Source organism: Sarcophilus harrisii, chromosome 4 (assembly GCF_902635505.1).
Source record: "Sarcophilus harrisii chromosome 4, mSarHar1.11, whole genome shotgun sequence".
NCBI classification, from domain to species: Eukaryota; Metazoa; Chordata; class Mammalia; order Dasyuromorphia; family Dasyuridae; genus Sarcophilus; species Sarcophilus harrisii.
The window spans coordinates 340,191,533-340,205,664 of record NC_045429.1 but is presented as its reverse complement, the minus strand read 5'-3'; the positions used below and the strand labels follow the sequence as shown (position 1 = coordinate 340,205,664).

Sequence of the window (14,132 nt, the reverse complement as noted above, 5' to 3'; positions counted from 1 at the left end):
AATTCCTACTTATAAAACAGACTTCTAGATTTATTTGGATATAGACACACTTACTTGTGAAAAGCTATGGGGTTTGTTAAGTCATGGAAAACCCCACTTTTTTTCTTCAGTAATTAAAGAAATTTAATTGGACTGAAGAAATAACTAGAAGAAAACCTAAAACAAAATCCAATGTTTTATATATTGTTAGGTACTGAATAACTACTTACTGAGTTCAGTTGAATAACCAGGCTCCCAAAAGAGAAGCATCTTAGATGAGAACAGTCTAAGTATTCTCATATTAAATCATGCTGATTTAATCAGTATCAGTATTAGTTTTCTGTTTGTTAGTAAAACCAACTAGTTAGTGTATGTAACATTTAATTTTGTTCTTATCTGAAATAGGTCAGGTAGTCAGTCCACCAAGTGCTAGTGCTGGTGCTTGTGGTGGTGGTATTGGTGGCAACAGCAATAGCACAGAACAAGCAGGCGACAAGCCAGGACCACCTGCACAGGAATCCAGCCAGAATCCCTTGAAATCCATGCTTGTGATTAGTGGAGGAGAAGGATATATAGATTTCAGAATGGGTGAGTATGTGGATCTCTCAGTTGGAATTTTATGTGCAGAAGCCATCTTTTTAATCAAGAAATCATTCCACTTAGGAGATCCTTGTGGCATAAGATTGATTTTTTAAAAAGCTTAAAGAAACTTCAGAGGTTAGCTAGTCTAATGTCATTTTACAAATGAGGTCCAGAGACATTGACTTACCCTAGGTGTCATAGGGTATAAAGAGTAGAACTTTAAATCTTTAGCTTACGTTAAAAAAAAGTAAAAGCCATTTCTAATTGTTGATTAAGTTAGTTGGAAAAAATTTGACTTTGTTTGGATTATCATTTTGTAAAAATTTCAGAACCTTGTCACAATAGGAAATACAATTCAAGTTCCATTCTTCAAGTTAAATATTCCTTTCCATCCATGCTGAGCTCAAAAAAACTGAAATTAGAAGGTAGATTAACTAGCTGTTGGCAGAAACAATAAGCTGGAAAATGGGTCAATATTTGAAAAGTGGGACTATTAAAAGCAGGTCTTAGGGGAAATTTTATATATCTAGTTACATGAGTAAATTAGAGAAAAAAGTTGGGCATGCAACTAAAAAAAATAGGAAAAGAACAAATTAAAAACCCTAATTAAATATCCAATTTGAAATTCTGAAAATAAGAGATTAACAAAATTGAAAGTTTTTTTTATGAAAAATACAATAGTTAAACCTTTAGTTGATTTGATTAGAAAAAGGAAAGAAGAAAACCAAATTAGCAGTTTAGAAAATGAAATAAATAATCCCATTGTGGGTGAGGGGGAAAGACATTGAACAAGCTATTAATCAACTCCCTAAGAAAAAGTCTCCAGGGCTTGATGGATTTACATGTGAATTCTACCAAACATTTAAAGAACAATTCCAATACTATACAAACTATTTGGGAAAATAGGGGAATAAGAAGTCCTAACAAATTCCTTTTATGATACAGATATGGCACAGATATCTAAATCAGGAAAGGTCAAAACAGAGAAAGAAAGTTATAAGCTGTTTCCCTTATGAATATTGATGCAGAATTAGCAAAGAGATTACAGCAACTTATCACCAGGATAATAAACTGTGACCAAGGAGAATTTATAAAAGAATGCAAGACTGTTTCAATATCAGGAAAATAATTAGCATGATTAAACATATTAATTAATAACCAATCTTAACAGAAATCATGTGATTGTATCAATAGATGTAGAAAAAACATTTGACAAAATACAACATCTACTTCTTTTAAAAAACACTAGAGAGCATAGGAATTAAAATGATAAGTAGGGTTCTGTCTAAACCTATTAGCAAGCATCATAACGTAGATGGGATAAACTAGAAGAATTGCCAATAAGATCAGAGGTGAAACGAGGTTGCCCACTATCACTATTACTATTTAATATTGTGTTTAAAATGTTAGCTTTAGCAATAAGAGAAGAAAAAAAGAAATTGAAGGAATTAGAGTAGGTAATGAAACCAAATTATCACTCTTTGGAGATATGTTGGTATATTTAGCAAATCCTAAAAAACAAAGCAAAGTTGCAAAATATAAAATAAATCCACAAAAATCATAGGTGTTTCTTGATGTTACCAAGGAAGTCCAGTAGCAGGAGTTAGAAAGAAAAATTCCATTTTAAAGTAACTGCAGATAATATGAACTATTTGGGAGTCTGTCTGCCAAAATAATATCTAATTATACCTAAATTATTATATCTAAATTATATCTAAATCTAATTATATCTAATTTATATCTAATCTATCTAAATTAATCTACCTAATAAACTGCCAAGAAATCATTAGGAAATTATATCTAAATTAATCTACCTAATAAACTGCCAAGAAATCATTAGGAAAAATAATAAAATTTATCTGGAAGAACAAAAGTTCGAGAATTTCAAGGAAATTGATGAAAAAAAAAAGTTTAGGAAGTTGGCCTAGCTGTACCAGTCTTAAAACTATATTATAAAGCAGTGGTCATCAAAACAATCTGGTACTGGCTAAAAAATAAAGTAGTAGATTAGTGGAATAGGTTAGGTTTACAAGACACAATAGTCTGACTATAGTGGTCTAATGTTTGATTAAATCCAAGGACTCCAGCTTCTGGGATAATAACGCGCTATTTGACAAAAATTGCTGGGGAAATTGGAAAATAGTATGGCAGAAGCTAGGCAATGATCAACAGCTAATACTCTTTTACCAAGATAAAGTCAAATGGGTTCATCATGCAGGCATAAAGAGTAATACTATAAATCTCTCAGCTCTGTGGAGAAACTAGAGAACATCATGAAATGCAAAAAGACTAATTTTGATATTAAATTAAAAAGGTTTTCTACAAAACAAAACCAATGCAGTTTAGATTAGAAGGGAAGTAGAAAACTGGGAGGAAAGTTTTACATTCAAGGTTTCTGATAAAGGCCTGAAAATGTATAAGAATACAACCCATTCTCCAGTTGATAAATGGTCAAAAGATATGAAGAGTTTTCAGATGAGGAAATTAAAGTCATTTGTAGTTGTATGAAAAAATTCTCTAAATCACTGTACCACTTCACATCTGAGATTGACTAAGATGACCGGAAAAGATAATGATAATGATAAATGGTAAATGTTGGAGGGGATATGGGAAAACTGGGAAACTAATACATTGTTGGTGGAGTTGTGAACTGATCTGACCATTCTGGAGAGCAGTTTGGAACTGTGCCCCAAGGGCTATAAAACACTGTATACATACTCTTTGATCTAGCAGTATCTCCACTGGGCCTGTATCCCAAAGAGATCTTAAAGGAGGAAAAGGGACCCCCATGCCTTTTTGTGGCAGCCTTTTTTGTAGTGGAAAGGAACTGGAAACTGAATGGATGCCCATCAGTTGGAGAATGGTTGAATAAGTCATGGTATGTGAATTCTATGGAATATTATTGTTCTGTAAGAAACAATCAGGAGAATGATTTCAGAGAGGCCTAGAGAGACCTACATGAACTGATGCCGAGTGAAATGAGCAGAACCAGGAGTTCATTGTACATGGCAACAACATCATCATACAATGATTGATTCTGATGGAGATGGATTTTCTCAATAATGAGGTGATTCAGGCCAATTCCAATAGATTTGTGATGGAGAGAGCCATCTGCATGCGGAAGAGGAATGTGGGAACTGAGTGTGGGTCACAACATAGTATATTCACCTGTTTTGTTGTTTGCTTGTTTTTTCTTTCTCATTTTTCCCTTTTTTGAGTTGATTTTTCTTGTGCAGCATGACAAATGTGGAAGCATTTATTAAAACAGAAAAACGGGATTGTTTTTAATAATAACTACTACTTGATTTTTTGATGGTTATAGTTAAAGCTTTGTTTTTGAGCCTAATGCACTCTCCCCCCACTTCTTTAATAATGTGAAATTGATCCTAAATGGACTCTTTGTTTCAGTAACTTAAGATGATTGGAAAGAAGACTTTTTCTTAAAATTCATTTTGCTATAGTCATTTTATGTGTCATTTTCCTAGTTGCTGGTTTTCTGGTTGGTTTACTTTGTAGCTGTTGAATTTAATTTTTCCATGATTTTGTTTATTCATAATCATTGTTTATTAACAAGCACAGTAATATTTGTTTCATTCTTGAACCACAGCCTGTTTAGTGGATCTATATTTTGTTTTCAGTTCTTGGGTATTACAAAAAGTATTGTTATATTTTGAAGTATATGTGGCCTTTTAAAAAAATTAAACAACTGACCTTTTGGGACAAGATTATGCCTAGCAGTCTATATTTGCCCGTTTCCATATTGCTTTCTAACATGGGTTTTATCACTCCAGTACTCCATCAACAATTTGTGAATGTACCTCTCTTTCCACAACCCCTTCAGCATGAATTATTCTCAGCTTTTCATCTTGGCCTATTTGGATCTATTATATATCAAAAGCAAAGTGTTGAAAGCCAAACTTTTTGTTAACATTAGTTAATTCTTAATATAAATGCCTTCTCATGGTTCTACAAATATTTGAAGAAGTTTTATTTTATTCTCCTTGGTCTTTAACATTTATACTCTAGTATCCTAAGAAATGCGGGTCTACAAAGAGGAGTTTGTGATTTAAAAGGGAACAAGTCAAATGCTATTTAGATGCTCTACTCATTTCTATTCAACAACTGCTCCAAGAATCACAATACTTTCTTCTGCCCAGCTGTATTTTCCATGTACTATATTACCTTTTAAGATTTGAAATTTACCAAACCAAGAAAATGAGCAGTGTCTTTTTATCTCCAGTATCCACTGATACTGGGATTTTTTAGAGACCCTGCTTGAAGTCGTGGAAAAGTTAATATGCTAGTTGCCATTAAGTTATTTCAGAGAGATAGTGCTCTGTAATATGAAGTTTAGTTGTATCAATCAGTATTCAATCTGCTAAGCATACCCATGGAGTAAAAGTGGATAAGGAAGAACAAAAAAACTCTGCAAGTGACCTTTTAATAACAACATGGATGGTACCTCATTTTTTAAAATCAGTGCCTGGCACTGGTAGGTACTTGAACAAATGTTAATTGATTTATTGACTTTGCTTTCAGCAAGCAAAAAAAAAAAAAAAAAAAAAAAAACTTAACTGACTTTCAAATTTCTTGATTACTACCATACACAGATAAATCAAGGACTATTAATTAAGGGACTAGGAATCATAGAAAAAAAATCTAAAGTGACCCACAAGCATCTAGCTGATACCAGATTTAAAGTTTCATACGGTAACAATTGGATACTTAAATTTCTTTTTCTCCTCTTCCCTCCTTCCTCCTTGCCCCCCTGTCCCAACACACACACACACCACAATTTTTTAAAATTTGTTTTTAGTATGCATTTTATGAGTTATGTTGCAAGAGAAGAATCAGAATAAAAGGAGGAAACCATGGAAGAGGGGGTAAAAACAGAAAAAATAAGTAAACAGAGCATGTGTTGATTTACATTCAATCTTCATAGGGTTTTTTTTTTTTTTTTTTCCTGGATGCAAATGGCATTTTTTAATCCAAAGTCTATTGGGATTGCCTTGGGTCACTGAACCCACTGAGAAAAACCAAGTCTTTCATAGTTGATTGATCATTGTACATTCTTGCTCTATCATGTATAATGCCTGGTTCTGCTTGTTTCATTCAGCATCAATTCATGTAAATCTTTCCAGATCTTTTCTATAATCAGCTTGTTCATCATTTTTTATAGAACAATCCATTACCTTCATACATCACAATTTCTTAAACCATTTCCCAATTGATGGGCATCCACTCATTTTCAAACTGTCCTTTCGAGATGGCATGTACAGAACCAATTTGGTTACAGTTGCTTTTGATGTCAATATGCCATTGTTTTAAGATTAGTTTTCAACATGTTATAGTCAAACCATCTTTTACAAAACTAATCTAGAAAATGAGTTAACTCCTTTATGGTTTCCCAGTGGCTTGTATTAATATTTTTCCTCTGTTGAATAAGATGTTGCTGTTGTGTACATTAAGATGGGAAACAGGCCTGTGCTTAAGCTTATTGGGTAGATCAGAAATGACAAATCTGTTAGGCTGGCAACACTTCCTTCTATCAGTATTTGGTGCATTTAGCCTATTTGAATCTGCCTTGTCTCTTTCCATCAGGTGATGAAGGTGGAGATTCAGAACTCCTGGGAGATGCCCTCTCACTTGAACCCTCGGTAGCCAAAGCTGAAAGAAGTCACTTGATAGTGTGGCAAGTGATGCATGGCAGTGAATGAATGCAGCAGAAACATCTGGGGAGGAGAGAAGTCTCTTCTGCATGGTTCCCCCATCCCCACCCCTTTTTATTTAATGCTCTTTTTGTGGAATCAGTTTCACTACCTAATGTTTGAGCATTTTTCCTGGTAACTTTATATTATGAAATCTGTCCTACCATAACAATACAGGAGCTAGCTGTTTTACTACACCAGTGTTATAGACAACTTCAGTGTATTATGAACAAATCAAAGAATGTTTACTTTCTCAAAACTGGTGAACTATAGTAAGCAATCCACATGTGGTTTACTGCACCACAATCTAACATAATTCACTTCTTTTGATGAAATCACTTTTTAGCTGTCACTAATAATGGAGTTGATGGAAAACACTTGATAAATTAAATTGTCTATCCTATTGAGTAAAATAGCAAAGTTTTTCCCAGTGTAATATAAAGCTGACAAAAACTAATAACAGGTGGAATCCTCTGGATTTATCTAAATGTCCTTGGAGGGCAAAAAACAAAGTGTAAATTACTTTAACTTTCATTTTCAAATCTGACAAATCTTGTTTATATAGTATATAAAACTTTGTCGTTTCCATCAGATTTTAGGGGGGTTGGGTTTGTATTAAAGAAATTAAGACTATGTTATTTAAATAAAAGTTTCATGTTTCTGACTTCTTTAGAGCTCTAAAATTTATGAGGACTGTTTCTCTGAATCTCCCGAGTTATTTGGAGAACAGTCTCTCCCAATTTCATATTGGTATGTCTCGAATATGTGTTACCACAAGGCTCAAAAAGGTTCTTCAGCACTGAGATGATTTTAAAAAGGAAAATTTTGTTTTGTATTCCTTGTACAGGGGATGGTGGGGTATTTTTGTTGTTCTTGTTGGCTTTTTTAGTTCTTTTTTCATCCCATGTAAATTCACCTCTTTCCCATTTGTTTCTGAAGAGGTGTTATCTGTGAATAAGATTAAAGCTGTAATATTAGTGGAGTAGAGTTACCAGCTGGAAGATCTGATTAGAGAAAGTATTTTCTATTGTATGTATAAAACTATAGAACAGCTAGCACTTGGCACTCTAGATGTAAATAACACAAGTTTTTGCACCATATGGAGATGAAAAAAGGCCATGGTTAATGAAGAAAGATTGCATGAGGGAAACCAAGCCAATTTGTATTCCTAATTTAAGATTGATACTACATCTTTTCATTCACTGTGGGCATCCCTCTTTCTTCTGTTTTAACCAGATTAAAGATTCTGGTTCTAACACCAATTTTTCTCACTTGATTGGTTTTTAAAACCATAATGCTGCAATAATGATTCTCACCTTAACTTTTTTAAAGTGTATAATCTATAGTTTCTTTTCCTTCTCTGTTATTTTAAGCAGAGATAAATTAAGTGATAATTTTTTAAAATGTAAACCAATAGTGTAGATGTCCCAAATTTTACTAACTGCTTCAAAAAAGGGAAAAGCTGAAGAATGTATAAAACTACCTAAGCATTCTGGACAGGTTCTCGCCCCCTCCCACCCTCCCAGCCTATCATGCAAAGAAAAATCTGAAAACTATAAGAGCACGCTATATCTGCCAATGACTTGTTGCACCAAAATGCTTAGGTATGTTGTTTTTTAATAGCCTGCAGGGGCTTTAGGAACCATTTTGTTATAGGTATGTAATCATCATAGAGTCTGTACAGTAAAACTGTTGCTCATTTGGTTAGGAAGAAGGACTATTTTGCATTTTCAAAAGCATTCAGTTTCTGAGTTTTCTGGTCATTTTCTTTCTAAATCACCAAAACTAAGGCCATTTTTTCACAAATTGTTTGATATGTCTTTGTTTTTAAAAATTAAAACTACTTGTGAATTGTTAAATCCCAGGAAGCTAGTATCCCAGATTTTTACCCCTTTCAATAATGATCAAACAGTTATAGGTTCATGTGACAAATTCGAATTTAGGAAATCAGGGTTCAAAGAGAACTGTTGAAAAAACCACTAATGATGAAAAAGATGTTGTGATTGCTCCTCTTTTGTGTTGTTGGCTTTAACATAAGAAATGCAAGTTTCTTGAGTATTATCCAAAGCATTTAACTAATATAGTGCACTGCTAAATTATCTTAGGTATTGGTGGTGGCAAGATTGGGTGTGAGGGTTACATGATTTTCTATAGAAATTTTAAATTTCAGTCAGATATATTACTACTTTGACTTCAATGATGGCTTGTTCTCTGTACTGTTCCCTGTGTGTTGACAGCTTTCTGGAAGGAGCTGCCAAGTCAGAGCATTCTGGTACATAGCAAAAAAGGTCAAAACAATACTTGTAAAACTGCCATAGGGAGTCTGGTAAGACAGAGAATTTATTACCTTGTGTAGTTTTTCTATTTATTTTAATGACAGCAACAACAACTACAGACCCTGTTGAAAGAAATAAGGGTTGATGGGGAATTCTCTTTTTGTTACACCGAGTACCGTGCTCTTGCTGCCTCTTTGCTGGCATGGTGAGCATACTGGGCAGCATCTGCTCTAGGAACTCCACAATCCTCAAAGTATATTGATGAGTATCAGTCTCATGTAGATTACATTTCGTAGAAAGAGGGTTCTTAATAGATGCAGCTTATTGATAGTGTGAAAACATTTGGAGCACAAAATATGCAGCACATAACTTATCAGAATGAGTACAGGTGAAATGGCACAGGTGAAAATGAATTCTCCAAGGTGCTGTATGTTGGTTTTTTTTTTTTTTTTTTGTAAAGGTCTTCCTGCATTTGAACAGATAAGAGGTAGAAGAGAGTCGACATTTTTAACATAGGCTGCCTTACCAACAAAAAAAAATATTCTGATTTATTTTACTAACTGTTCTAAAGAGCCTCATCTTTCCAATGCTGTGTAACTGAATATTTATTTCCCTGTGAGTATTATGAAAATGACCAAAGGATTTAATCTTCTTTACGATTCTTCTTGAGTTGAGTCCCCTGGTCTACAACTTGGGAAGAATAAGAGAAAACTTAAGTATAGTTCAGAGGAAACCATAATGTGTTTCCACAGAGATATGCCTCCTGGCTCTGTCACCACTGGTGCTGCCCTTCAGAGCTTTTTCTATATGCTAAATGTCTTTTCTTTTTCAACAAAACTGTTTCCTTTGCTAATTCAGTTGCATATTTCTCAATCTCGTAAAACATATTTTAACCATTTATGTTTTTTTAAAGTTTTGTTGTAGACATCATATGCCAAGTTTTACTTGCCTCTGTAACCTGACATGTACCACTACCATACAGTGGTTCTTTGGCTGTTTTGAGGTGGAGGCTTTGTTTCTTTGAGCAAAGAGCTCATCTAGAAATGTTAGATATTTCAGTATTTATTTCTATTATTGAATCCTTGGGGTTCAGAATGTAACTTTGTACATGAAATATATCTATAAATATGTATATGAAACATGCATGAGATTAAGTGTCTTCTTTTTCATTACACCAGAAGCCAAGGATAAATAAAGGTGTTAGGGTTCCTTTTGGAAAGTCAAAATTTACTTTTCCACAGTAAACATTATTTCTGAGGGACGAAGTTGACACCGTTTGGCAGTGACCAAAAGAGGGGTGGAAAAGACTGGTTTGAAGAATGTCAGTCTGGGTCACATGTTCAGTTGATATGAATTAACAACAGACAATTAGGCTTTCTAGCAATGTGGGAGCTCTGAGTCACAATCCACATATGAAAATAAGACAAGCCATTTGCCAGTAAGAACAGGCAGGCTGTAATGTCAGTTTTAATAATATAGTAGAAAATGCCTAAGGACAATTAAAGCCCGCCATAATGTAGCTCACATTGTAACCCATGTTCAGTATGGCAAGTTTAATTTGGTACAATTTGTGTTACTGACTACAACTTTGTTACATGACCTGTCCTACAACATGCTATTGCCTTCACCCTCTTAAATTCTTGTATGGGTGACCCACCCAGTGAGTTTGGGATGCCCCAGAATGTAAAGCAATTAATGGCCTTAGTCAGTCCTGGGCTGGATTTCATCCTAATTTCCAGTCACCTTCCAAGTGCCTGCAACTCGGTCAGTTTTGGAGATTAATGCATATCATTACTCACTGAATAGTCAGCTCCTTCCTGATCAGACCTGCTGTTGAAACGCAAAACAAAAGCCACTCAGTTTTCTCCTAGACCAATGTTGATTACTGAATTACCCTTCCTGATTTTTTTTTTCTTGCCTGTTGAATTCCCCAACATCTCATCCAACAGCAGAGGTGACTTTCAATAGCAATATGGTTTAGTTCTCCAATAATTATCTTCAGGATGTTTCTTTGCAGTTTAATCAAAGGACCTTAATATAAAATAGCTTAATTTTTTAAAGCAATTATTGGTTTCTGTTAAGCAATTTTTTTTTTTAAATCATGATTTCATTGTTAGGAGTTTCTCAGAGCATAATCTTAGGTCCTGTTTATTGGGCAGTATGGCAGGGCTAAGATGTTCAGGCCTGATTCTCATGAAGCAATTTATTTGGTTTTTTGTTTTCCCCCATAACCAGAATTACCATTGGGTAGAAGGAATGCAGGATTTAAGCATTTCCAAAGCAACTTCAAATTTACGGGGCCAGAAACCAAGGCATGAAATTGAAGGCACATAAAAAGGTAGGATTTTATTTCTGTCTTAGAAAGACATAGACAGTCAGGCCTGGTCTCAGTCGGGCCTCCTCTTTACCCAGGGCCAGCAAATTTAGAGAAAAGGAGTTTGTTGGCTACCCAGATAGATTGCAAATGTATTCATAACTAGATACGATCAGGATATGCTGATTGTGTATATGTAGCCTTTAAGAGAGCATAAATCTGATATTTGCCCTCTGATATATCTGGAGAAAGGGCAGCATATTGGGCATCAAATATGACCTCCATCTTCATTTTTCCTTAGCCCTTCATGCAGAATGGCTCTCTTAAACCTCATCTTCAAGGAAAATTAACTCCCCATCCATGGACTTGAACTTGGAAATTCCTCTCTCAGATGACAATCTCCTGCCCTTCCCCTTCCCGCTCTGCTTCCCTGCTCTTATGTTGACTTACTCCTTCCTGTGAGACTCTCTTTATCACTCTGGCTCTTTTCCCTATCTGTGCTGTTCTAGTCTAGCTCCTCTCCTTGCTGGTTTTGACCTTATTACTGAACCAGTCCTAGGCATTGCCTTTTTCTCTTGTCCCCTTGCCTTTGTACTGTGCATGGCTGCCAGTGCTCAGCCCTGTATCCCCACCACTGTATGCCTTTGCTGCCTCTCCTCCTCAGCTGCAGAATGATGCAAATTCCAAAGGAACAAGCTGGATCCTACACAAGCTCCTGTAAGCAGCCTCTTACCTGGACCCTCACTGCTAGGCACTCCTTACAGGTGAGGTCTGGACCTTTTTCCTTCAGGCCCCCTGCACTGCTCCCCTTGCTTTACTTAGAAAATGGAGAGCTTCCATCATGAGTCTCTTCACAAAGAGGAGAAGACCCTTCTCACCAACACACTGTCTGTCCTCTGTGTGGTCCCTTCATTGGTTTCCTCCGGACTGCCCCACCAACCTGCTCCACCAACCTGCTCCATAGCACCCTGAGGGTGGCCCAGCTAGGAGATGTCTGAGGCAGGATTTGAATTCACCTCTTCCTAACTTTAAGGCTAGTATGTATTCCACTGTGCCACCTAATTGGCAAAAATGATCAATTTGGACTTTGTAGCCCTTTCTAGTCTTTTCCAGCCCTAAAATCCTCTGACCCTTCATATTAGTGAGTACAGACCAAAGCATTAAGAACATTTGGTGGGGTGCCTCAGTGAAACAGTGGAAAGGGCCATAGGTGAGGAGTTGGAAGAACCAGAATTCTTCCTGATCCTATTTGGCCACTTGACTTGGATAAAATTACTTCTCAACTTCAGTCCTGTGGTTTATAAAATGGGAATAAAAATGCTTCCTGTTAAAAGGGTCATCTTTCTGAGTTAGTGGAATAATGTATGTGAAATTTCTTTGTCAACTATAAGACAACATCCAAATAGAAGTTGTGATTTGTTTTTATTACCTTTTAGCTATTTTTTTGTAACTTTTGTGGAGGAAGGCTTTGGACAAATCTGCCTACTTGGTGAATCCACTCACTGTTAATAAAAGATTGCTTTTTTTTTTTTTTTTTTTTTAAACTGACATTGAGTTGTGTGATTTATGTGTGCATTACAGGAAAGAAACATATTCCTGGGTTGAGACCTGTTGGCATCTTAAGTTCTTGCCTTTCTGGAGAAGTTGCAGTTTGAGATGGAGCAGTAGCTTGGCTGGTGCAGGAAGTTCTTGCAAGGAGATAGGAAAGGAGGATCCCTGAGTAGTAAAATCCCAAGATACATCACAGCAGTGCCTCCTTTTAAGATCCAAGACTTCAGCTGAGGAGTGCTTGGCTTTACTTAATTGCAAATAGCTAATAGCTATTTATATAACACTATATGTCAGCCACTATGCTCAGCATTTTAACAATTGCTAATCGTTTTGTCCTTAGAACAGCCCTGATAGAGGGTATTATCCTCAATTTACAGATGGGGAAACTGAGGCAAATAGCAGTTTAGTGATTTGCCCAGGAATGTAGTTAGGGAGTATGAAGTTGGATTAACATCTTGCATACTCAAAGCCCTATATTCAATCCACCATGCAAGCTCTAAAAACTGTACTAGGGATCCAGATGGCATAGTGAATAATGTTGCATATTAAGTCAAAAAGACTTAGAAACTGAATTAAAATCCAGCCTCAGATGCTTACTAGCTATATGATCCTGGACAAATCATTTAACCTCTCCTAGCCTAGATTTCCCAAATTATAAGATAGGGAGAAGAATAACATCTACCTCCCATGGTGGTTGTGAGGAATAAATCATAATTTTTATAAAGTATTTTTTGCAAACCTTAAAAGTACTATTTAAACATTTAACATTATTATTGTTGTTAATGATCTCTGGAGAAGCTTGCTTCAGCAATACCTTCTCAGGGTCTTGTTTTATGTCCCAAAGATATGGCAGAAGCAACATGTATTTCACATAAACCAGATTAGTTAATCCCTAAGAAAGAAATATCTCCAGATTTACGTGGTCCAGTTTTCCAGTCCTCTCAGTCTTTAAATTCCCAGCCAATGCTTCCTTAGACTTGATGGGATTTCTGCTGTTGCATGCATTCGAGTACACATTTGATTACAGAATAATACTTGATGCCTTTTTATTTGACCAAGGTGGGGAGTTGTCCATGGTTGACCTAATAAGGCAGTTCCCATACAGTATGAACAGCTAATGTGGAGAGCAATTCTTTTCGACCTTTTTGGTCAAGATTGTTTTCATGGCCTCAGATATCATGCCCCCAACACCATCGCTACATCACCTCATCTTACACCTCTGTCTGAGCGGGAAGTTGTGCCACAGTAGCTGTTTAAGAAGGTGCTCTGTGGATTATGGAATGAAGCAGAGGGTCTGGCCTGCTGCCCAGTCAAGTGGGTGGAAACTGATATCCTCCATAAGGAGTTTGGTTTCATAAACCAAACTCCTTATGGAGGATATCAAACATGGATTGATAAAGGAGAGAACCATTTGCCTTCGGGAGTGCTAGTAAAACTGTATTGGTGACATCTGGAAATACGATAATAAAGCATCCTTATGTCCCATCCAAGCTTAAATGAACCCATAAACCCGTCTGCTTGTCAATCCAGAGTTGTCAGTCTGTATCTAAATAGGTCCCCCTAGGACAAAAGCAAGCTTAAGTTATTTTAATTGTAGGAGTAAGGGGACCAGAGTTGTCATGGCTTGGGAGAGGTTCTTCCTCAAGAAGAGAAGCTGCTTGATAGCCATATTATAACCACACTAAGGGACCTTCAATAGCTTCATAGGGACAGTATCAAAGG

The 14,132-nt window shown here is 35.9% G+C and overlaps 1 protein-coding gene across 11 annotated transcripts in view; it reads left to right on the top strand.

Annotated features, from left to right (window-relative positions):
* SPAG9 (sperm associated antigen 9) overlaps window positions 1–9,688 on the top strand; it is a 126,994-nt gene extending 117,306 nt beyond the window's left edge. For all 11 annotated transcript variants that reach the window (XM_031966404.1, XM_031966402.1, XM_031966405.1 and 8 more), the window contains 2 exons: window positions 385–567; window positions 6,163–9,688. In XM_031966404.1, the coding sequence (XP_031822264.1) occupies window positions 385–567; window positions 6,163–6,278 (299 nt within the window). In that variant the 3' untranslated portion in view covers window positions 6,279–9,688. The remainder of the gene's footprint in view (window positions 1–384; window positions 568–6,162) is intronic.
* Window positions 9,689–14,132: the final 4,444 nt, after the last annotated feature.